Raw genomic sequence first — 26132 nt, 5'->3', positions numbered from 1 at the left:
TGGGACAGCAGCAGATGATGGTCCACGTGCTTGGGCCCCTGCACCCATGTGGGCAACCCGGAAGAAGCTCCAGACTTTGGATTGGCTTAGCTCCAGCCATTGAGGCCATTTGAGAAGTGAACCAGTAGATGGAAGACTTCTCTCTCTCTGCCTCTGCCTCTCTGTGACTCTGCCTTCCAAATAAATACATAAATCTTAAAAAAAAAAAAAAACTTTGATATGAGCTATACTGCACTTTAAATAAAGTATACGAATATATTTTTTAGACTGTAAAATGTCATATCTAAAAGTAAGATAAAATTATTATTATAATGAAATGGTTAAGGTACCAAATCATAATATACACACCAATAATATAACTTTAATTTTAATCCAATATGTCCCATCTGGTACTTATTATTTTCTCTTATGTGGAATAATTACTTATGTATAAGTCATTTTATGATACTTTAGGAGCTTCAAAATCATAGGCACATTTTATTATAGTTAACAGCATCTAACATGGTACCTTGCAGAAAGACACTCAAGAAAATAGCATCCAGTAAGGACCAAACTGGCTGCTGGGCAGGGTTTTTGATCTATACCAGGGCAAGTGCATACAGATGAGAGCAGCTTTATTTCCCCTAAGTAATAATGTAATCTGATGCTAAGCAGGGTCTGGTGTGCATTCAATATCTGCAGTAGGTAAAATATAATTATTTTAAGTGTGGAGATGTGAGCTCTAAATACAGAGATTTTCTCATAGTATTTTTCAGACCATATTAACTTTACTCATTGAATCTGGAATTCCATTGAGCACGCTGCCTTCCATGCCTTATATCCATACTACATTTCTCCTTCAACAGAAGATTCCAAGGAGGAAAGAAAAACATTCTACAACTAGGGACACAGAGTGGGTAAGAGAAGGCAGACGGAGATGCACAGGACAGACAGACAGACAGGCAGGGACAGACACAGGAGAAAAATAGAGATTCAGTAGGAAGCAGTTCTTGGCCACAGAATTGAGGCCTGATCCAAGGAGGCTTATCTTCAGGCAATGGGGCTCAATGGGAGGACAGAAATGTCACTCAATATTGAGTGAACACATTGGCAAAAAAAACTGCAAATTTGAATATTTCTGTACCTTAATATCAGATGTATCACGCTGACTGTTTCGCCAAGCTCTGGAAACTGATGAAAAAGTTCGATCTGCGTGATCAAATTTACCTCCTTGCAAATTTAGGAAATATGTTGTAAAGGGTTCCTAAAAAAATAAGCAATTAAAATTCATACCTTCCCTCAGGCATAAGTTGCTTATTATAAATATTTACATATGAGCACTTTAATAACTAATGAGCATTAGCCAGTAATATATACTAGGTCTGGATGGGAGTTTTATCTAAATTGCTACATTAAGGTTCTTATTTTTGTTTCAGAAGAAATATTTCTAAGCATTTTCAAAATTTGGTATATGCAGCATTTTCTTCAGATGTTCTTGCTTTCTGAAAACAATTTATTAATAACATCAAACATAAATTACATGCATTTTCTTTAGTACAGTGAAATTGTTCAATGTGTAATTTTCCTATTGTTATGGCTCAATATTTAATTAATGATTAAGAAAAGAAAAATGTTTGGAAGATTTAAAAGCTCCTCTTAGTTAAAGAACACTTAAACACATATTAGTGGATAATTGCTTGAAATTAGCTAAGCACTATAAATTACTTCTAGGATTTATGTCTGGCTGTACCCTTCTAACAAGCTTTAATTAATGATGTGCTGGTAATGCCTTCCCAAAGAAATTACTTTCTAGTAGATGAATCACCTTTCAATTTTATAGAAACATTTCTTGTTTAACCAATATATTATCAATACACAACAGCATTGGCTACCTACAAACATATCCTACTCTATTTGGAGCAACTGAAGTTTCCAAAATACATGAACATCTGTCCGTGTTAATGAAATCTCATTTAGCTCTTATTTTAATAGACTACATTTGAAAAGAATCTATGTTACAATTTAGAATCTGGTAATTCAGCAAATTTATGGAAAAATATTTCACACAATTCTAGGTAAAATATTTTTAAGGCAATTCTGTAGTAATGTTAGAAAATATATACTAAATGAGATACATAGTTATAACTAGAACCTCAATCATTTAAAAATATTTTTAGCATTCAAAAAAGACAATGATGATTTCTAATCACTGCATATTCTCTACAACACTGAATTTATTTAGTCATGGTTTATTATTCAAATGGAACTTACAATTCTTAGCAGCCATGCAAGAACGAAACTTGCAGTGGAGTAATGAGTACCATAGTGGAACTTTGGAACTTGATCATCTTCCCATGATTCATAACGCTCTGCAAAGAATGCTGCTCTTTTGGGATTCAAAGCTCCTACTGGCTGTCAATGGAAAACAAACAAGAAGAAAACATAAGTGTATCATCCTTTATTTCTTCCTTTCTTCTAATGTTATCCTATTAGAAAGTGTGAAAGTGAAGTTTTAAAAATATATAGAATTTCAGTGAAAACAAAGTGTTTCGTGTGAAGAATGGATGGAAAAACAAATTTATTTTTTCAAGACAGGTTAAACATACATGTATGAGAGTAAGTGGATGGATAAACTTGTCATTTCTCCATAAGTCTAGTTTCTGTTGTATATAGGTTTTTTAATTAGCCCATAAGAATCCCATGGAGACAATTACATGAAGTAGATATTAGCTATGCAATATTTTGGGAAGCACCTATAAAATCCCATATAGTTAGCTGGAAGCAACAACCAGAAACAGAATCTTGAAACTGGAGGATTGACTTATAATGGGTTCAGAGCAGATGATGGAACAAAACTGGGGCAGGGGTGAAACGGAGTGCAAGGAAGAAAATGTGTGCAAAACGTATTAAGATGTAACTAGAAATTTCTACTAGTATGAGTATACCCAAAACAATACATTGCGGTAGAGGTCCCAGAAGTAGTACAGCACAGTGGTAAAGAACCTGAGCTTGCTGGAATAGTAATAACACCCACTTAGAAGGCTGTTTGAAAAGATAGAATGAGTGAGCACATTAAAGCCCTACAAAGCAGGCCAGACAACATTCAATGAGTACTATATTTTTTAAGATGATCTTTTAGGATTCAGGTAAACATCTGAATAAAATAATTGTATATAAAGAAGCTGGTATGTTATCTAGCACAAGAACAAAATCTCAATAAATATTATTTGGTATTACTATTGCCACTAACACTGTGATTCAGGAAATACAACTTCATTAAATAACATGCAAAATTTTGTGATTATGTACATGTATATTTGCTTAAGGAAAATAGAGCATTCTTCAGATTCTCAAAGGGTCTAGGACTCATAAAACATTAACATCAACTGCTTTAAATAACAATTATTGCCCTAAGACATTTTGATCTCTAAAAAAAAAAAAAAAAAAAAAACAACTCTATTCCTTATTCTTAAGTACCAAGTCACTGAAAAAATATATATTATGTTGTAAGATTACATAGTAAATATAGTGCAGTCTTTTGCCTTACATATTTTGGTAAAATTCTGAGTTAGTCACTCCTCATTTATAAGAGACAGAAATATCTTTTTATGGCAGAAATGTTCAAACTAAATTTAAAAAAAATTAATTTAATCATGTATTCAGAAGTATTCTACTAAAAATGTAACAACACTCAGGCCAATTTTTGATCTTCTTTTTCATGTTATGTGATTTTAAGCGCCATTCATCATTTTTTTCAAAACTTCTGTTCATCTTTGGTACCATTCTCTTTCAAAACTTTCAACATAATCAATGGCATTTAAAGTCATTCTTTAAATTTATAAGCAAATTTTTAAAAATATTTAATTGATTACTATTTCAAGTTAGTGTCACAATCCACTAATTTTAAAATGCCATATTGTCAAACGTAAGTTTCTGTATAAAAATTATATTTGATTTACTAAATGTACACCAGTGAAAAATGGAACCAACTCTCAGACTTCTTTCTTTGTTACAGAATCAATTTGGAAAGCCTTTAAATATATTTTAGTTGTTGTCCCTGAAGGCTAAGCCATACAAAAGGAAAGAAAGAAGAAATAAAATCATTGGAAGACAAATTATACAAATTAAAAATGGAATCAATGCTCCTTTTGTATGGTTCTGCAGCATATTAAGTACTCACTTTATCTGCTCCTATTTTTATTACTCTCCAAATGAGTGCCCCCCCAAAATCAATAGTTATAGAATCACGTTTCTTGAATATAATGCTAAAACCAATTAGGATTGATTTCACTAGAGTCTGAAAAAAAAATGGCATCACACTGAGATCCATGTAGGTAGAACCCACAGTATTGATTCCGGCTGTTATTGTTACAGTTGGTTTCTGAAATCTTCTATAGGACAGCTATCAAGACATACCACATTTATTTGCAAGCATATAAAAAAGAAGTCCCCAAATAAAAGAAGGGTAAAAAAAAAAAAAAAAGAAAGAAAGAAAGAAAGAAAGAAAAAGACCAGTGGAGCTGTGCAATGACAATGATACACTATCAGCTTACTCAGAGAAGTTACAGTGGGAATACACACATTGAATTATACATTACGCGAAAGCGCTGATTTATTGTGGTAATAACATCCACCTCATTAAAAGATTCTGCTTTGCTGCAGTTGGAAGGCTACATATTGTTTACTGCTATAAATTAATGGCAGTGCAAAGAAGACTGTGGAACCGTCCTAACAATAGATCTGTAATGACAGTGCTGTATATCACAGCTTCCTCAGCAGCTTCATAATAAAATGGAGACAATGTATTGAGCTAATACATTCTACCATGCTGGCCCATATTTTTCTGACAACTGCTTTAAAAGATGAGCTGAACCCAACTATGTTATAATGCTGCAAAACATTTAACTAAGCAAGAGTCAGTCACACACCAAAGTGCATCCAAGCATTTTTAAACCATTGTCTAAATAAGCATTCCAAGATGTTTATTCATCACTGTAAAAGAACCAAAAGTAAATGCTGATGGTTCCTCTTACTTATACAGTCTATTAAGAGTAACAATTGCAAGGCAATACAAGAGGATGCCTACCTCTTTCATTCTATACAGAGCTCTTCTACAATTTAAAAAGCTGGCCACAGTATTTTTTTAAATCAGCAAAATTTTAAAGATAGACAGCCAAAAATACTGGTCATTAAAAATGGTCACAACTTCTTAGAAAAAATCAACAAAAAAGCAGGTATTGATTAGAAAATATAAAAGTTGGTATAATTCAAGTTCATACCCTGGAAAACATAAATTTTCTTAGGATATAAAAATAATTTTAAACACCACAAAAAGCTAACAAATAGGATTAAACAAGATTTTTGAACTGTATAAAACAAAATAAATCTCAATGGTATGAAAAAGAGGTTCAAATAAAACAGAATTATCTAAAATGTAGAGTACCAGAATTAACAACAGAGACACTACATTAAAAAATAGAAATAAGAACTTGAATTAAAGTAGGAAAAGACAAATTACAGAAAACAAGAAAAACAAAACTCTTAAAAATGGAAGGAATAGAGACCAGCACTGTGGCATAGCAAATAAAGTTGCTGCCTGCAGTGCCGGCATCCCATACAGGCACCAGTTTGAGTCTCGACTTCTCTTCCGATCCAGCTCTCTGCTATGGACTGGGAAAACAACAGAAGGTTGCCCAAGGTTTTGGGCCGCTGCACCCACGTGAGAGATCTGGAAGAACTCCAGGCTTCTGGCTTCAGATCATCCCAGCACCAACCATTGCAGTCATCTGGAGAGTGAACCAGTGGATGGAAGACCTCCCTCTCTCTCACTCTTTCTCTCTGCCTCTGCAACTCTGCCTTTCAAATAAATAAATCTTAAGAAAAAAAAAAAAAAGAAAATGGAAGGAATAAACCCCCCCCAAAGATATCACTATAATCAGGATATTTTTTTTTTTTTTTTGACAGGCAGAGTGGACAGTGAGAGAGAGAGAGACAGAGAGAAAGGTCTTCCTTTGCCGTTGGTTCACCCTCTAATGGCCGCCGCGGTAGCGCGCTGCGGCCGGCGCACCGCGTTGTTCCGATGGCAGGAGCCAGGTGCTTATCCTGGTCTCCCATGGGGTGCAGAGCCCAAGCACTTGGGCCATCCTCCACTGCACTCCCTGGCCACAGCAGAGAGCTGGCCTGGAAGAAGGGCAACCGGGACAGGATCGGTGCCCGACCGGGAGCAAAGATGACATCTTTAGCAAGTGTTTTGCTTTTGAGATAGTACTGATACTTTTTAAAACAAAGTATACAGAAAATTATTTTAATGAGTTTGTAAGAATATTACAATAAAAACATACTTTATTACCTTCTTTGAAAGAACTAATTTTGTCAGTGAACAACAATATTAAATGTAAAGTGCCTAGGTCAGCGCCTGACACAGAGTAAGTTATCAACCATAATAAAAATAATTACTTCTCAGGTTATTTGATTAAGATAAAAAAAAATCACTGAAGTCTAGTAAGAAAGAACACAATTAAACATCACAGCCCTCTAATATAAAAACAGAAAAAAGACCATATAGTATTGTGTATTATCTATCAAGAACCTAATTATACACAAAAGTCCCAATCAGCCGAAGTTCCTTACCTCAAGAACATAATGAAAAATAAAATTACTTTGGAAAAAAATCCAAAAGCCTACAAATTTTACTATAGAACATCCAGCCAGTTAGAATCATCTTGTACTATATTAATTACAACAGTTTGGGGGCTGGCAAGCAAGTTGAGCCACCACCTGTAATGCCAGCATCTCACATAAGTCCCAGTTTATGTCCTGGCTGCTTCACTTCTTCCTGTCCAGCTCCCTGCCAATGCAGCTGAGAGGGCAGCAGAGAGTGGCCCAAGTGCTTGGCCCCTGCCAGCCATGTAGGAGACCCTGGCCTAGCCCTGGCTGTTGCAGCTATTTGGGGTGTGAACCAGCAGATGGAAGATCTCTCTCTGTCTCTTTTTCTCTGTCACTCTGCCATTCAAATAAATAAATCTTTTTGTAAAAAAGTTTTAGATTCTCTGATCCCTTTAATGGCACAGACTCATCTAATTATAATAAAAGCTACAAAAAGAAAAATTATCTATTTTTTCCTTTCTTGTCTTAAATTTTAAGAACTGTTACTTGTAGTTATCTAATAAAGAACTCAAGCTTACATTTTCTAATTCACAATACATGATAAGATTATGCATTCTCATAAAAATTACATGAGGTACACACCCCTATTTTATTTCGGAGGCACACAGACACAGAAATAGAGAAGGACAGACCATCAGATGATCCACTCTGCAAACACCCGCATAGTAGAGGCTGGGCCAAACCAAAGCCAGAAGCCTTGAACTCAATCTGGGTCTCCCATGTGAGTGTGAGGGAACCAATTACTTGAGTTGTCATCTACTGCCTCCCAGGGTGTGCATCAGCAAAAAGCTGGAATTTGGATTGTAGTCAGGACTCCAAACCAGGTATTCAGACATGGGAAGTGGGTATCCCAAGCATCATTATTACCGCTAGACAAAATACCTACTCTATTCATATTTTAATAATGGAGAAATGAAGTATCTTAAGTAATCTAGCTCAAAATCAACTTAAAGCTAGGAGACTCAAGCATTTACAACTCTCCCTTTGGGCCATTTTACCTATCAAAAATGATCACATTACAAATTGGTTTTCCTAATTTCAGTACATTCCTATCATTTCTGTTTTTCAAATGTGATCTTTATTTAACAGGTTGATTTAAAAGACTAATATCTGTAAAGTGCTTAGATGAGCTCGAGATGAAGAAAACAATCAAGTGTAGCTGCCAGCAATGTTATTATCAACACCATGATTCTTTCCTTCTTTTGAAAGTTCTGTATGAACTGCTCCAATTTCTATCAATCTCCAGAAAATGAAGTTCAAATTCCTGAATCATGCTCATAGTTACAGAAGGCAAGGAAGTGGTGAGGAATTAGCAAGAAATCTCAGAAATTCTACAAAGCAAAGATCCGCTGGAGTTAACAAACTTCTCTTTAAAATCTAGACCTCTCAAAGGGTTTTTCACATGATTCTATAAAGGCTTTCTTTGAGAAATCAATAAACCCCAACACATGGGGATGAGAAGAGAAGGAGGTGAAAGAGAAAGAAAAAAAGACAACCCAGGGGCAGAAGGTTCTGAAACAGGGCCCTTGGAGACACTAAAGGACAACAGGGTAGAGAAGAGAGGTCAGAAGTGCAAAGGGATACAGAAGATGTTAGGCCCAGGCAGTGAAAACACCTGACCTAGCTAGAGGCAGATTTTAAAACTAGTTTTTCCTTCAGAACCTCTTTTCTTCATATCGCCTGATAAATATTTTGCTACATCATGGTAGCAGCAGCAGTAAAATGGGTGATACCCAAGAAAACTATTTTGAAATGCTTACTTCCAAGCCAAACCGAGTTTTCTATTGGGTGTGTCATAAATCTATAAATTCTTCTCTTCCAGATGACTATGAGCAAAGTAGAGCTTGCCTTGACATCTGGTGGAAGGACAACTGGATGCTACCGCACTTCCTGACATCCTTTCCACCACACAAAACCTACCCTGCCACAGATCCTGTGCATAATCATAAAGAGACACAAGATCAAGTACTCAAAGGCAGATTAGAAGAAAACGAGGAACATCTTGAGCAAGAACCCATGAGAGAACAACAAAGCAAAATGTCCTTTACTGTGAAGCATTGTTGGGATCCTCATAGACAGTAACACCATTGCCGTAGAAAGTGGATCCTCCAAAAACATGGATGAGTAAAGGTTCTCAAGGGAACCAAAGAGAAAAGGACACCAAGAGTCATTTGCCATTTGAGAAAATGCAATCTACTGCATTCACTAATACATTATTTAGTAAAATAATAAAATACCTTCTTATGTAAAAATTAAAGAGGGGTTTGGGAAGGGGTTCAGGAACGGGAAGCAAAAGAGCATGAGCTATCTGTAATGGTGCTCAGGCTCTCGATGACCAACTCAAAGCCATCTGCCAGTATCACCTGCATGTGGAGTGACTTAGGACACTGGAAATATCCTTTAATTCTGTGATGACAGATAGAGCCTGTCTTACAATATTTAAGAGGCTGTGTGAAAATAAGGGTTATCCATTATTTTATTCCTGCCTGAAAGTAGGGTAGGTGAACAGCCATTCAAAGAGAGCCACTGCAAAGTGAAGGCAAAAGATGAGAAAGGAGTAAACAACAAGATGATTAACTCTATGCTCCTTTATAGGTCTATGTTGTAAAAACGTCAAGATAAAGGACAGAGTATTGTAGATTAAGTGTAAGGTATCTGATTTATATGAACAGAAACAAAACAAAAAACCTTTGAATTCAGAGGATTGAAGAGCCTATCAGGAAATGTTACATCATAGATAGCTATTCTCAATCAGGACATAAGGATCAGGCTTGGAAAAGCTCCAAAAAAAAAAAAACTGCGGCATATAGATCATTCTATGTGGTAATATCGTGATATAAGCAAAGGTTGTAACAGTCTTACACAAGTCACAGCATCATCTTCACAACTTCTTAATATATGGACCTATTAGCATTCCCAATTTGTAAATGAAAAAACTGAGTTTTGGAGTAGTGAAGTGAACTATTAGCCATGGTTGGTTACCTAGATAGTAGCAGCAACAAGAATTGAAGCCATCTCTAACCAAACTTATGAGCAAATCTTAGAATGATTTGGGTTGATGAGTTGATAATATATATATATATATATATATATATATATATATATATATATATAGGGCCTGAACTAGCAAGTCTTTCATGGGAGTTTTAGATTAAATTTCCTTTCTAAAAATTATTACTAAAGTTTTTTTCTCTACCTAATGTCTCTGTATGTCGACTTAGAAGACAGCTGAAGAAATGGAAAGAAAACAGTGCATATTTTATCTTGGAAATAGACATAAGGAACAAAAAACATAGGTATTCTCACCTAAATTTATTGTGTTACATCCCTCTTAACTTTGTTTTTTTTTTTTTAATTTACTTGAGAGGTAGGATTACAGACAGTGAGAGGGAGAGACAGAGAGAAAGGTCTTCCATCCACTGGTTCACTCGTCAAATGACTCCAACAGCCAGAGCTGGACGGGTCCAAAGCCAGGAGCCAGGAGCCAGGAGGCTCTCCTGCGTCTCTCATGCAGGTTCAGGGCTCAAGTGTTCGGGCCATCTTCTACTGCTTTCCCAGGCCACAGTAGAGAGCTTGATCGGGTGGAGGAGCAGCCAGGACTAGAACTGGTGTCCAGCAGGCAAGGATTAACCTACTGTGCCATAGCACCGGCCTCCATTCTTAACTTTCATATTTGTATCTCCACCTCCATGAAGCCAATCGAGAGCCTTTAATTCTCTGTGTTGTTGAAGCTATTTAAAGAACCGAGTGAATTTTATCCTGATTGTCTCCACCACCTGCGTTTCTCCCCCATCCTCCAGTGAGGAAAATAAACAAATAGCCCTGTCATTTAGCAGCATTGCCACTACTGGGGGGGTGCAGCAACTATTTTGCTTTGGTTGTAGCAGCTCTTTTATCTAAATGACAAGTATAACAAGCAGCTTGATCAGCATTTTTACACAACCTTGGCTTGTAGGGTATTTCGTTCTATGCTATATATGGCTGAAATGCTTTGGCACTTATCTTCCACACTCTAGACTTTATTTAATATTGTCAAAAAAAATTTCATCAGCACACTTCTGTGGCTTTTAGAGTTAACAAATAGGCACTTTTTGTTTTCAAGTATCAGAGCCCTTTTTACTCCCTTGAAAATATACTTACAAGTGGTGTTAAATATATATCTACTGTACCATTTCAATTTTATGATCACATCTTGGGAAAAAGAAAGTATTCCATTTTACTTATTGTGCCTATGTAGAATCTAAATCATTTCAAATGCTCACATTGGTAGAGTTAGCAGTGATGCCTTCATAATTCTATGCTATTCAGCTACAGTTAGCATTAAGCATTTTTTACTATTGATTTTTATCTGAGTTTGAGAAAGTCACATAAATTGATGAAAATAGTCCAATAACCCAAAGTCAGGGTATAAGTAAATACCAGGAGGAACCCAAGAAATGGTCCTAAAAATCCAAGGATCATTAGTGAAAATCCAAGGACTGTCATGAAAATGATAAACACCACAAAGGCCCAATGCAGATGTGACAAAATCTGTCCATTTGCAGATAGATTCGCCAACCATTTAAAGAACCAGTTAATGCCATTGAAATCAAGTAACTCATCTACAGATTTTTACAATGGGTTATTGGTAATATAAACAATAATGTTCCACTAGCATCTATAAGCTGGGTACATAAAACTAAAAATTACTTGAAGAATATTCAGCTTTTAAAATCCATTTGTATTTACTTTGAAAAACATATGAATATAACCAAAGTGTTTCAAATGGGGAGAAGTATATTCAATGCTTCCCATCCAGCTTCCTGATGATGCACTTGGGAAGGCAGCAGAGGATGGCCCAAGTCCTTGGGCCTCAGCACCCATGTGGGAGACCAGGATGAAGCTCCTGGTTCCTGGCTAAGGCCTGGCCTACCCCTGGCTGTTCTTGGCCACTAGGGGAGCGAACTAACAGATGGAAGATTCTCTCTCTCTTTGTGTAACTCTGCCCTTCAAATAAATAAAAAATAAATCTTTTTAAAAAATTCCTCATCAGATTAAAAAAAAACTATCAGTGGATCTCAAATATCAGACAAGGAGTTCAAACTATTACTGTGCAAGTGTAACTGGAGATAGGTTGTGGCTTCCAGGAGAAAGAGGTTACTGGAATCAACTTAGTGAGATAATCAATTTAGTGAGATAATCTCTAATAGGAGCTCAACAGTAGAGACTATAATTCTCATGACTCAAGAAAAGCCACAGATCATACAGAAAGCTAGGAAATGTCGCTAACACTTTGGGAGTTGATTTCTAGCAACATGAGGCTTGACAGGCTGATGACTAAGGGTTAAAGGAAGTTACATCGCCAGAAAAATCCCACTCCTGGCAAGAAAGGGTCAGTGGCTCTCAAACTCCACAATCCCCAGCTGCAGCACTTGTACCACTTGTCCAGCGCCTGTAACCCTCCCCAGTGCTGTTTTGAGGGTGGTTCTGACAGACAATGGTCACGTGAAATACTCTAACTGGACAAAACTAGAGTAGCCAGATTACCAGCAAAAGAATTTACTCCACTGACGGAGAAATGGGTCAAAAATTAAAAGGCCCATTAAACTGGTAATTATTCTCTAAAATTTACCTTACTTTCCCTGTGCAACTGGAATGGTTATCATCACATAAAACTCACCTTTTCACCCTCTTTTCCATTAACACTTAATTGTACCTTTCCTCTACAACTGCAATCTCAGACATATTTGGTGAAGTGGGTAAATTTAGTCATTTGATGGTAGGAGAGTGCTAATCACTATTATGAGGCACTACCCATCAGCCAGTGAAGCTCAGATTTAGGTATCAGTGGCCCTAGCCACCACATACAGTAGCTAGATATGGCTTTGGACTGGTTCTAGTACATGAGATAAAAAATAAAACACAAGGTAGGCATAGTGGCAAGGTGGATTAAGTGGAAGCTTGTGACACCCTCCTCCCACATTGGAGATCCAGTTTGAGTACCAGCCACTCCGCTCAGCTTCCTGCTAATGTGCCTGGGAAAGAGGAGATGATCCCTCAATTAGCATAGTTCCTGCTACCCAAGTAGGAGACACGGATGGAATTCTTGGCTCCTGACTTTGGCCTGGCCCAATCCTGGCTGATGCAGCCATTTTGGGAGTAGCATCCACATTTCTGAGCATAAAATATGATTTACCTCCCAGTCTCTGTTGTTGTTCTATCACAAATAAAACAGAATCGTAAATATACTCTAAAGAGGGGAAGATAAAGGGAGACAAAGTACAGAGAGCTAATGTGTAGAATGAAAAACAGCAAGAAGATAGATTTAAACTAACCATGTCATAAAATTACATTAAATGTAAGTGGTCTCAAAACCCCACTTGAAATGCAGAATCAGGGCGGGTTTTGGCCTGGAATGTGTTAGAGGGCCTGGTCTGAGTCCCAGCTCCTCAACGTCTCATCCAGCTTCCTGCTAATGGGCATCCTGGAAGGCAGCAGGTAACGCCTCAAGTACTTGGGTTCCTGCTACCCACGTGGAAGACCTGAATAAAATGGGGTCCTGACTGTGGCCTGGCTGAGCCCTGGTTGTTTTAGGCATCTAAACAGTGAACCAGCAGATGGAGGATTTTTCTCTGCTATCTGTCTCTGTACCTTTCAAATAAAATGAAAAATAAGTAAATAAACAATTTTTTTTAAATTTAGGGGTAGGCATTGTGGCATGGTAATTAGGCTGCCGGTTGGTATGCTCACATCCAATACTAGAAAGCCAGATCATGTTGTAGCTACTCTGCTTCCAATCCAGATTCCTGCTAATGTGCCTGGAAAGGCATCAGATAACAGCTCCAAGTTCTTAAATCTCAGCTACTCACATGGGAGACCTGGCTGCTGCGGGCATTGGGGGAGTGAACCAGAAGATGAAAGATCTTTCTCTGTTTCTCCATCTCTCTCTGTAATATTTCAACTACAAAAAATAGATCTTAAAAAAAAATAACTCATTTTGTCATGTAAGCATTATCCTGATGCCAAAACTACAAAGACGTTACAGACATACCCTTCAAGAATACAGATTCAAAAATTCTTAAGATCAGAACACCGGCCGGCGCCGCGGCTCACTAGGCTAATCCTCCGCCTTGCGGCGCCGGCACACCAGGTTCTAGTCCCGGTCGGGGCACCGATCCTGTCCCGGTTGCCCCTCTTCCAGGCCAGCTCTCTGCTGTGGCCCGGGAAGGCAGTGGAGGATGGCCCAAGTCCTTGGGCCCTGCACCCAATGGGAGACCAGGAGAAGCACCTGGCTCCTGCCATCGGATCAGCGCGGTGCGCCGGCCGCAGCGCGCCAGCCGCGGCGGCCATTGGAGGGTGAACCAACGGCAAAAGGAAGACTTTCTCTCTGTCTCTCTCTCTCACTGTCCACTCTGCCTGTCAAAAATAAAAAAATAAAAAAAAAAAGATCAGAACACCGGATTTACAGATTCATTAAGAGGATAATACATCATACTCTGGTTTATCTAAGGAATGAAAAGCTCCAAAATCAATCAATATAATTCAGTATATTAATTTTTAAAAATGATATAATCACAATCATCTTCAGAAAAAGCATTTGACACATTCAGTACCCAATTATGATGAAAACTCTCAATAAACTAGGAATAGAGGGGATCTTACTCAACCTAATGAAGAGTATCTACAAAAACACCTGTATTTAATATCGCACTTAACAGTGAAAGACTGAATGCTTTTCTTCCCGAGACCAAAGGCAAGACACTCTCAGCACTGTAGACCAGTTGACACAGTGCAATGAGTCTTCATTCCCTGATGCTATTTTCATTTTTTAAAAGATTTATTTATTTGAAAGTCAGAGCTATAGAGAGAGGGGAAGAGAGAGGGAGCATAAGAGACAGAGAGATCTTCCATCTGCTGGTACACTTCCTAGATGGTCACAATGGCTAGAGTTGGGCCAGGCCAGAGCCAGGAGCTTCTTCTGGGTCTCCCATGTGGGTGTAGGGGCCCAAGCACTTGGGCCATATTCTGCTGCTTTTTCTAGGCCATTAGCAGGGAGCTTGATTGAAAGTGGAGCATCCAGAACCTGCTACACCACCATGGCACCCCTAACCCAAGGCATATAACTTGTTAGATTTCAGAGGTTCACAGCTGATGGGCATTTTGCCTCAGGATGAAATACACTTTTCTTTTACTTTCACAAAATCTGACTTAGATGGCATTTTTAAAAAAAGATTATTTATTTGAAAGTCAGAATTACAGAGAGAGTGAGAGACAGAGAGAGAAATCTTCCATCTGCTGGTTCTCTCCACATGGATGCAGGGGCCCAAATATGTGGGCCACCTTCCACTGCTTTTCCAAGGCATATTAGCAGGGAGCTGGATGGGAAGTAGAGAAGTGGGACATGAACTGGTACCATATTGGATCCCAACGTCACAGGTGGCTTTACCTGCTATACCACAACTCCGGCCCTGCTATGTTTGTTTTTGTAGAAAGTACTATAAAAGTTCTAAACAAAGTTGACTAATATTAATTGAGTTTAGCAAGGTTACAGAATACAAGGTAAATTTAAAAAATTTAGTTGTATCTCTATACTATATGAACAAGGGAATTGAAAAAATGTGAATAGCATTAAAAATACCAATTTTTTTAGGATAAATTAACAAAACACATATAGTCAAGTACCAAACAATGATACTTGGGTCAACATTTGTCAAAGATGGATCCATATGATTATATCATCTAGTGACATTGTAGGTGGCTTAAGTTTGTGTAGGTAAACTCTATCATTTTCCTACAACAACAAAAACCCCGCCACTATGCTGCATTTCACAGAATCTATTTTCATCATTAAGCAATTTGTAGGTATATAAATACTGTTGGCTATCAATTACAAAACACTGCAGAGAAATTAAACAACTAAACAAATGGAAGAGGTACATTCATGAATTGGAAGATTCAATACTGTTAATACATTATTTTTACTCAAAATGGCTTATAGATTCAATGCAATCTCAATAAAAATTTTAGCGAGTCCTTTGCTTTAATTAGAAACTGGCAAGTTAGGCGCTCAGCCCTCTGCCTCTCTGTTGAGTCGCCCGCCTGGCCTGGTCAGGTGTAATCTCTCCACTCAACATGTAACCTCGCTCCTTCTCCGCCCCCCCACCCCCAATCCGGGCAACTGCACTCTCTCCCAGGTCCTGTCTGGAGAGGTGCCCATCCGTCCTGACAGATGTCCCTTCCCTAATAAACCTTGCTATTTTACCTCCCCCCCCAAAAAAAAAAAGAAAGAAAAGAAAAAAAAAAAAAAAGAAATTGGCAAGTTAATTCTCAAAAACAGAAGCCCAAAAACAGTCAAACAATTTTGAAAAAGAGAAATGTAGCTGCAGGGGTCACATGACCTGCTTTCGTGACTTACTATAAACTACAGTAATCAATGCAGTATGACACTTACAGAAAGACAGATATATTGATATTTATAGATATACAGAATACAGAGTCTAGAAACAGACCTATATACAAGCACACTTTTAAAAATGCATTGAAAATGGGATTAAAAGATAGGTTTATTTTTGGCATAAGGATAAAGTCTTACACATTTAATGGTACAGATGGAATATACAACTTTGAAAATCATTGAGCAATTATTGCTGGAGGTTAAGGCAGAGATTCCATGCACATTATAATACACATTTTCCATTAACTTTAAAAAAATTCCTTATTTGAGAAGCAGAGATTCTGAGAGAGACAAACAGCATGTGGGATTAAATTAATAATGCTACACGAATAAAACAATTCATTTATAAATAATAATAATAAACAGTCACTACTCCACATCACAGTAACTTAGCAAGACTAGAGAATAAATACTTAACTTTGAGAAGGATTACTGACTGGCAGTGTGTTGCTGGTGAATGTCAGGATTATTCATCACCCTGACAGTAATATTAACCACAATCCATTTCAGTTGCTTCAGTTTATCATTTTCTGACTAATGTTAGAAAACAATGTCATTGAAGGCTGCTTAAATTAAGTGTAGGGTTAACCTCTATTAGGACCATTCAAAAACTTCTACTACAAGGAAAGTTCTAGTAGAAAATCAAATCCAGTACATAGAATGCCAACATACAGTTATGTCACACAACGTAACTGAAGACCATTTAAAAAGCACATCTTATACAAATCCTCCAAATGCACTATCATACCCATACATACACAGTCAGAGGTTATTTCAAAATGCTTGTGGGGAAAATAAAATTAAAAGATGTTTATTTTGACACAAAAACATTTCAAAAGCTGTGCAGTTTTATTCATAACATTCACTTCCCTTTAACTTTTTGAAGACTCGTATGAGAGTGTGTGTGTGCATTTCTATATACAAATACATATAAATTACACATGTCTCTTTATACTTTGCTGAACTTAGTGTTAAATTCTGGAAAGAGCACTGCATAGACATATTTTAAATTCATAAACCCATATTGAACAGGTTTGAAAAGGTCACCATACTTGAAAATTTTCTTTAGGGTTATATGAAATAAATAACAATTTGCTAAATAGAACCCTCAAGTTAAGCATTTTGTATAGGTCCCCACATTTACAAATGGAAGAAAACTGCCTTGAGTCTATTTAAATCCAAAGATTCTCTATCTAGTCCTCTAATTTTACCTTTCCAGGCTATTTTTCCTATACCATCCTGATATTCTTTTTAAAAGACATCTGTAATTAGGTCCTAACTCTTAACTAATTTTATTACTGCTCACCATTTTTCTTATTCCATTAATGCAACAGTTTTTCCTTGCTGAGGCTATTTATTCTTGGCCTTGTTTTTTAAGGCTTCTTCCTCTTCTTAAATTCCTTGTTTTTTTCCAGTCACTATTTATTTTCCTATTTGCTTTAGTCTGTCATCTTTCATAGCAGTGATTGTCTTTAAATGTTAATGCCTGGCTGTAGCTTCATTTTTAAGAACAAAGCACACAGTGTGAACTGGTAGACTGCTCTGAAGGGAGATCAGCTGACTCCAAGCATGATCCCTGTCATCATTAGCATTTCTAGTCTTCTCTCTTGAGCAGGTCAGTATGCCCAAAGAGTAATACAATCTTCGCCTTATGGGGTGGAGCTGGTATAAGTTTGGCTGCCAGAGTCCTGGTAGTAAGAGAGTAAAAGGGGCCCAGGAGCCTTCACCTTTCAGTACTTAAGATTTTCAATTAATCCTATTTTCCACCCTTGACCTTAAACCCCTCCTCTGCTGTGCTTGGTGCTCTCCCATCGGAAACTTCTCTGGTAGAAGCTTCCCCAAAAGTGAATCTCTTGCCTTTTGTTAATAGGGAAGGGCAGTTGAATTAAGGAAAGAGTGTTTTTACAAAGCAAGTATTCAATCTAATTTTCCATGTTACTTATGGTCATACCTGAGGTCTAAAAATTAATTGACAGGGACAACTCTGAGATCAAATATTGGGCTTACCAACTTGGAAAATGTGTGACCTTGGAGAGTTCCTTAACCTCACTAAATCTTAGTTTCCTTATCTGTAAAACAAAGATAACAACACATTCCTCATGGTGTTGTTGAGGGGACTAAGGAAGTCAGCATACATGCATGTTTGTTACAGTGGATGGCACCTACCAGGGCTTCCCTCTCAACCCTACAGATACATTCTGAACTCTCTTGATACCAGTCTTATGCTAATTAGACCACAAAACCTTCCTAAGGCCAGGGAATACGATTTATACCACAATCCTAAATCAATGTGGCATGTAACAGCAACCATGTTAGCTGCCAAGATTAAAATACTTTTAATATATTTTGTCAGCCAACAAGAAATATCCAAAATATAATCAGCAATGTAGGGCAAGTTTTGTTTTTTATCTGCATTTATATTTTACCTAAACAATTTAAGATCCATTATTTACTACCATAGTAACACAAGGTTTGCTTCTTTTCTGAAGCCCAATAAAGAGAAAAAGGAAGAAAAAGGTATAATACCTATCATGCTCACACAGCCTGCCCCCCACCCACCAGGAGCGGTCTTTTCCTTCTGTGACATCTAGATGGTATATTGATTCCCTGTGTATCTGTTACAGAGCAGACTAAAAGGACTGGCATTCGTCAGAAACAGCACTTAAAACTTACAGAGATAAAGAAGTGCTGTCTGATCAACAACAGTTAAATGTCGGTAGTCAATTCCAGGTCCAAATGCATGCTGTATATTAAATGTGTGTTAGAGAGAAGTATCTCACATATTAAAATACACAGACAAATGGTAGGAGATAAAGGAGAGAGACATACACATACACACGCACACACATACACACATACACACAGAGATAACTTACTTGTCTTTTAAAGAAAGAGAAGACAATATATACTAAGGGCAAACAGTAGCAACTCAGAAACCAGTAAGTAAATTCAGTAGAGATTTGTCATTTCTTCCTCTCGAGTTTTCCCAGAGTTTACTCTGCAGAAAATTTTGATCCAGACGAAGGTAACGGAAATGTCTAGGCTAACAAGGTGTGACTCGTACAACACTGTAAGATGGGTTTTTAAAAACAAAACAGTTTTGTAGAGCCTGGATCAAAAACGAAAAGTCAGTTTTGGTGCACTTTCCTCCGATTCTTCTACAGCAAGGTAGGAAGCAGGAGGTGACAGCACAGGTTCACCATCTCTGCTGTTCACCCTTCTTGCTTCTGCACTCTGGACTGAAACAACAGCTCACATTGGGTTTGCACTCTAAAGATGAAAATCAGCTTTTCTTTAAACTCTACCTCAAAATTCTTGGTATTTCCCTTTACATTAAAAGTATGAATTCAAAATAGCAAATGACAAAATACTCGACCTTTCCTGTCCTCTTCCTTCCCCTGCCTTCTTCAGGGCTGTGTGTTTTGTTTTGTTTTGTTTTTAAAAAACAGGATAGGAACTACTTGATTTTGTTCTTTCAAATCTCCAGAAATTAAGAATCCCTGGCATACAATAGTCTTTTTTTTTTTTTTTTTTTTTTTTTTGGACAGGCAGAGTTAGACAGTGAGAGAGAGAGACAGAGAGAAAGGTCTTCCTTCTGTTGGTTCACACACACACACACACACACACCCCTGCCGAAGCCAGGAGCCAGGTGCTTCCTCCTGGTCTCCCATGGGGTGCAGGACACAAGCACTTGGGCCATCCTCCACTGCACTCCCGGGCCACAGCAGAGAGCTGGACCGGAAGAGGAGCAACCAGGACAGAATCAGCGCCCCGACAGGGACTAGAACCCGGGGTGCCAGCGCCGCAGGTGGAGGATTAGCCTAGTGAGCAGAGGTGCCGGCCACAATAGTATTCTTTTAACAAATAACAGACAAAAGAAGACAGGAATGAGTGGTAACATTGAGTTTTCTCTAGCTTTAACCAAACATTTAGCTTTTTTTTGTAAAATAGGCTTCATCAGAAAAGGCTGGAGCATAACCTGAAACAAAGACAAGAAGGTAGGCAGTTTGGAAAGCAAGCTGTCCTTTCTGCACCAGCAGTACGGTGGTTGAATTCCAGCATATATTTCATCAGCAAAGATGAAAAGCAACTCGATAAAATAACATTAAAAAAGACTAAGCAACTGGTGCCAACAGGAGAAGGCAGGACAGCATACTGCAGTGCTTCTCAAACTTCCTGGGCCGAAACGCACAGTGAGAGTTGTGTTAGTTAAATCACAACCGAGTACACACATGCACACACACCCACACAACTGAAGCAGATATAGACATGACACACACTGTTATTTCCTTTTTTTATGTTATGTTGTCCTATTCTATTCATTTTTTTTTTCAGTGCTACAATTTGAAAAACACTGGTTTACTGTTCAAATTCGCATTCTACCTACAAGGTGTGTAACCTGGTGAACTTGATTAACCTCAAGAGGCCTGTTTTGGCCTCTGTAAAGACAATAATAATGTTCGCTATCTAAAGGATTTTTGTGAGCATTAAAGGAGTTACCACATGTAAAATACTTCGGTAAGAGTCTAGCATATAGTAAGTGCTCAATTAATATTAGTTGTTAATAAATGGGATGTTCCTGCCTTTCTAAATTTCATGGCCAAGATATTGAAGTTTTCATTTGTAAGTACATGGCTATCAACTGCATTTTCTTTTTTCTTTTTTTTTTGACAGACAGAATGGACAGTGAGAGAGAGAGACAGAGAGAAAGGTCTTCCTTCACCGTTGGTTCACCCTCCAGTGGCTGCCGCCACGGCGCACTGCAGCCGGCACACTGTGCTGATCCGAAGCCAGGAGCCAGGTGCCTCCTCCTGGTCTCCCAAGCGGGTGCAGGGCCCAAGCACTTGGGCCATCCTCCACTGCACTCCTGGGCCACAGCAGAGAGCTGGCCTGGAGAGGGGCAACTGGGACAGAATCCGAAGGCCCGACCAGGACTAGAACCCAAGGTGTCAGCGCTGCAGGTGGAGGATTAGCCTATTGAGCCATGGCACTGGCCTATCAACTGCATTTCAATCACAATACATTAGCATTTTGGAGCAGTTAATCAGAGTACAGGACAAAGATATATGTAAATATTCCAAAATAACCATGCTCGACAATTAGAAGAAAAATAATCAGCTTGGACTGTCTTGGTCTTTCTCTTTATAAAATTGGGTTACACAATCACTCTTCAAAGTAAACAGGAAAAAAAAAGCAGAGCTGCAAAGAAAATCATTGAGATCTGCAAAGAAAGTCCTGATACTATTAATACTCAGCCATCATAATCTGTTCTTATGGTATGACATTTCTTAAATATATTCCTGCCCTAATTATAATTTTTTAGACAAGAGAGACAAATAGAAAATGTTGATCTTCATCTCTTTCGAGGACGATGTCAAAATATAAAATCAATGTGTATTTATAAAATATGGATTAATGTCACTCCAAATTCTTTGCATGGTTAGCTATGTCTACTCATCATTCAAAACTTCAGACTACTGATCAAACAACTGGTAAAGGAGGAGAAAAAAATCAACTTCAAAAGTGTTCTCTACTTTTTATCAGCAGTGAAAGAATAAACTACTACACTAAATGAGGATTTCTTCAATACTAGAAAATATTTAATATTCAAATTAAATTTGATCTCAACATAATGACAATACTAATTTGTAATTGTTAGGAGATCTTGTACATGGAACAAAAAATTATACTTTCAAGAGGATATTTATGTTGTTCCACTCAGACTTTTACTTTTCTCAAAGAATGATCAGAAAAATAATACAAAGGATGTTGATTACATTAATTCAGTTTTCAGAAAGAAAATTCCCTGTGCAACATGGAATAGATTACCAAATAAACTGTAGCTTTGTATCAATGCTACTAAAACTCCTTTGAAAACAAGCTTTGGGGAATTTAAATGGACATAAATATGCATTAATAATTCAATACATCTAAAAGCTAGTCAAGCTATATTATCTGCTTAAGAATGGGGATAAGATCTGTTTATGTTCTAAATTAAGCTTTGCACATTATGTTTTCTAGGATTTCTCAAGTTTATTTAAACAAATAGTAATATTTGCCAAACGTATACTATGGGACAAATTTTAATACAATTCTATTAGAATCGTTATTTGTACAGACACAGCTCATTTATATACGAGATGTACTCCTGGAAGCATGTGCATAAACAAATATTTGAAAACTGAATCACACTGTAAACATTTTGGCAGACCTTAATACTAAAAGAGATGAAACACTCTTATTAAATAAACAATTATCACTATTTTAGACAGGCAAAGCACAACCTTCAAATATCTGAGGTGCTTGATTATCCCGCTTAAAATAGTATAGTTAATTCCAAAATCATTTATTTAATTAATATTTAATGAAAGCAATTAGTATCAGTGCAATTCCATTTGCACAAACCTGAATGACTTTTGTAGCATTCAAACTACTGCTGCTTTATGGGAAAGGCGATACTCATTATGAGACATGTGGCTGAGTATGAGAGCGTCCTACTCCATCCTGGAGTCCCTAATTACACTACTCTTCACTACTCGGCTGTGTGCCCTTCAGTTCTTCATGGAAGAACTCTTTACAAATATTCTTTCCTCAGCCACAAATACAAATATTTCATTAAATTTCTCATAACATAAAAATAGATGCCAGTGCATTTACAGGCACTAAATCACACAAATGATTTTTTTTTGTCTCTGTTAAGGGGATACGGACATATCTGGATAGAGACTAATGAAGGTGATATGTTTAGGCTTTGTTGCCCCTTTCTTTTCTACTTTTAGTGTTACAAAATAAAAAAGCAAAATTATTATTGATCATACTTGGGGACATAAAATAGCTTCATTTATCATATCCAAAAGAGATGTTATAAAGACATTAAAATAATATTGTACCCACCCAACAAAAGTATTTAAGTTCCCAAGAAACATTTGTAAAATTCAAGTAAAAATTAATTTCAATAAAAAATTCTGTTTAGCTGTCAAACAATCTACAACAGCATTTTTTTATATAATGAAATGATAATGGAGGCTTTCTTCTAGTCACATAAGATTTCTAGTAGAGTACAGAATATAGAAGAGGATCAGGGAATGCAGGCAGTTGGCAAACGAGTGATGGTGAAAGGAGGTAGCAAGGAAAAGGGAATTTCTGTTCAGGAACAACCATGGGAGAAGACAGAAATAAGGCCTCAGAATACTCAAGTCTCCCACTTGTCACCATTGGCAGCTGTTCCAATCAGGACAGAAATACGGGCCCTGCCCACAGTCCATCTTGCTATGCACTGCATCCTAAGGACATTTCCAAAAGAATCATTTGAAGCACACACTATCTTGATGAACTACATACTTAAAAATATTCAGTGATAGAAGTGGAGGCAATTCTTCTATAATCCAAGAAAGGATATTATGTATGCATGTATGTATGTATGTATTTATATTTGAGAAAAAGACAAATACAGAGAGACAAACAGAAATCTCCCATTAATTGGTCCATTCCCTAAAGGCCCCATGACAGCCAGGACTGGGCTAGGCCAAGGTCGGGAACTAGCAACTCAATCAGGTTTTCCATGTGGCTGGCAGGGACTAACCTACATGCGCCACACTGCTGCCTCCCAGGGCACACATTAGCAGGAAGTTAGTATGCACGAGCACAGCCAATATTCAAAGCACTCTGCTGTTAGGGAGCACTGGCATCCCAACTGGCATTTCATTACCAGGCAAAATGCCTACCTCAAGATGTTTATTTAAATGTCACTCATTTTTTGAAAAAAAATTTACATTCTAATAAATTCACAAAAAATTATTTTTTGCCTTTATGCACATAGAACTCAAACAATGGAGACAGAGTAGAATAAGACAGCATGAGGATTCACTAGTTGTCCAATTTTTATTACTGACCTGCTCCATGGCTCATTACACGAGTCAAACTAATTCAGTCCTTATTTATTTAACTACAGAGTTCTATAGATTTCCATGAAATATTATGAGATTTGAAACCAGTACAATAGTTATATGAATGGTTTCACTTAACAGAGAAGAAAGAAAAGAAAAAATTAGAATTTTAATAAATTATGAAATATATTTTAACAGAAGTAAATAGAGAGTATCACAGGAGTTCCAGTTTCCAGATAAAGGGAAGAACGACAGTAAAGTCACAAAGGTGAACATGAGACACTACAGGAACAGAAGATGGTAGCAAAGACGTGGACAGAGATAGAAGAGGTGGTTATAAAACAGGCAATGGCCAGATCCTAAACAAAAATGTTTAGCAAAATGTTGATATCACTGAATGCTGGGTTTGGACTATATTGAAGAAAATCATATCTTGGGGACAAAGAGGAGTCACTCTAAACATTCCCAATGTTAACCACACCAGTGCAAAAAACAGCATACCCTGGAATGGGTGATAAGGGAGCATGCTGTCTCCAATATCAGAAAAATGGAAGGGAGAGAGAAAGAAGAGACAATGAGAAAGAGAGAAAGAGAGAAAGAGAGAGAGAGAGAAAGAGAGAAAAAGAGAGAGAGAGAGAGAGAGAGAGAGAGAGAGATCTACCATCAACTAAATCACTCCTCAAATGGTTACAAAGGCTAGGGCTGGGTCAAGCTGAAGCCAGAAGCCCAGAACGCCAACTGGGTCTCCCTGTGGATGGCAGGGGCCCAAATAAGTGGGCCATCATCTGTTGCCTCCCCAGGCATGTTAGCAGGAAGCTGTGTTGGAAGCCAAGCAGCTGGGACTTGAACCAGTGCTCTAATGTAGGATGCCAGTGTTGCAAACAGCTGCTTAACCCACTGTGCCACAGTGCCATACCTGAGCCTTATACTTCTGCTATAATATATCTGCTAAAACTTTAGCAGATATGTCACTGTGGACCAAGATGGATTTAGAAGAGTTAAGGGAGAGGACTGGGTATATTCTTTTTTTCTTTTTAAATATTTTATTTATGGGGCTGGTGCTGTGGCATGGCAGGTAAAGCTGCCACCTGCAGTGCCGGCATCCCATACGAGTGCCAGTTCAAGTCCCGGCTGCTCCACTTCTGATCCAACTCTCTGCTATGGCCTGGGGAAACAATGGAAGATGGCCCAAGTGTTTGGGCCCTTGCACCCCCGTGGGAGACCTGGAAGAAGCTCCTGGCTCCTGGCTTCAGATCAGCTCAGCTCCAGCTGTTGTAGCCATCTGGGAAGTGAACCAGCAGATGGAAGACCTCTCTCTCTCCCTCTCTCTTTCTCTCTCTCTCTCTGCCTCTCTGTAACAACTATGCCTTTCAAATAAAAAAATAAAAATCTTTAAATTAAAAAAAAAAGATTTTCTTTATTTATTTGAGAGGCAGAGTTACAGACAGTGAGAGGGAGAGACAAAGAGAAAGATCTTCCATCTATTGGCTCAGTCCCCAAATGGCCACAATGGCCAGAGCTGAGCTGATCCGAAACCAGAAGCCAGGAGCCTCCTCTGGGCTTCCCACAGGGGTGCAGGGGTCCAAGCATTTGAGCTATCTTTCACTGCTGTTCCTGGCCATTAGCAGAGAGCTGATTGGAAGAGCAGCAGCCAGTAGTAGAACTGGTGCCCATATGGGATGCTGGCGCCGCAGGTGGAGGATTAACCTACTGAGCCACAATGCTGGCCCTTCCTGGAGATATTCTTGAAGGAAGTCAGTGCTAAAGGCCAAAAAATCTGGTGTACTGAGAACTTGGCCATATTTATTCAGTGGCAGGTATGGTATCAGGGAGGAAATGATGGACAATCCTATCATTATGGAGGTTAATAAGGGACACAAGAAGAACCAAAACGAGTAGACAGAGGAATACATAAAATGTGAAGTATGGAAGGTGCTATGAAAGAAACAGAGTACTACATCGGGGAAGGAAGGCAGTCACCAATGGTCACCCTGAGGATGTGACCTAAATGATGGGACAGCTACTCCCCACATAGAGATGAAACCTTCAAGGCAGAGAAGCAAAGTTCTAAATTGAGAAAGATTTATTCTGCATCCAATAAGCCAAGAAAGACTTAAGCTGGAGTTACATAATTCGAAATGAGATTTAAAGAGGATCCATTTTGTTGC

At 37.9% G+C, this 26132-nt stretch overlaps 1 protein-coding gene across 5 annotated transcripts in view; it reads right to left on the bottom strand.

Annotated features, from left to right (window-relative positions):
- LRBA (LPS responsive beige-like anchor protein) overlaps nucleotides 1-26132 on the bottom strand; it is a 730178-nt gene that overhangs the window by 172532 nt on the left and 531514 nt on the right. For all 5 annotated transcript variants that reach the window (XM_062199509.1, XM_062199506.1, XM_062199510.1 and 2 more), the window contains exons 45-46: nucleotides 2251-2391; nucleotides 1124-1243 (exon numbers count right to left, since the gene is read on the bottom strand). In XM_062199509.1, coding sequence (XP_062055493.1) covers nucleotides 1124-1243; nucleotides 2251-2391 — 261 coding nt within the window. The remainder of the gene's footprint in view (nucleotides 1-1123; nucleotides 1244-2250; nucleotides 2392-26132) is intronic.

This window comes from Lepus europaeus, chromosome 8, assembly GCF_033115175.1.
Source record: "Lepus europaeus isolate LE1 chromosome 8, mLepTim1.pri, whole genome shotgun sequence".
Classification (NCBI taxonomy): domain Eukaryota; kingdom Metazoa; phylum Chordata; class Mammalia; order Lagomorpha; family Leporidae; genus Lepus; species Lepus europaeus.
This window is presented reverse-complemented; position numbering and strand designations above follow the sequence as displayed.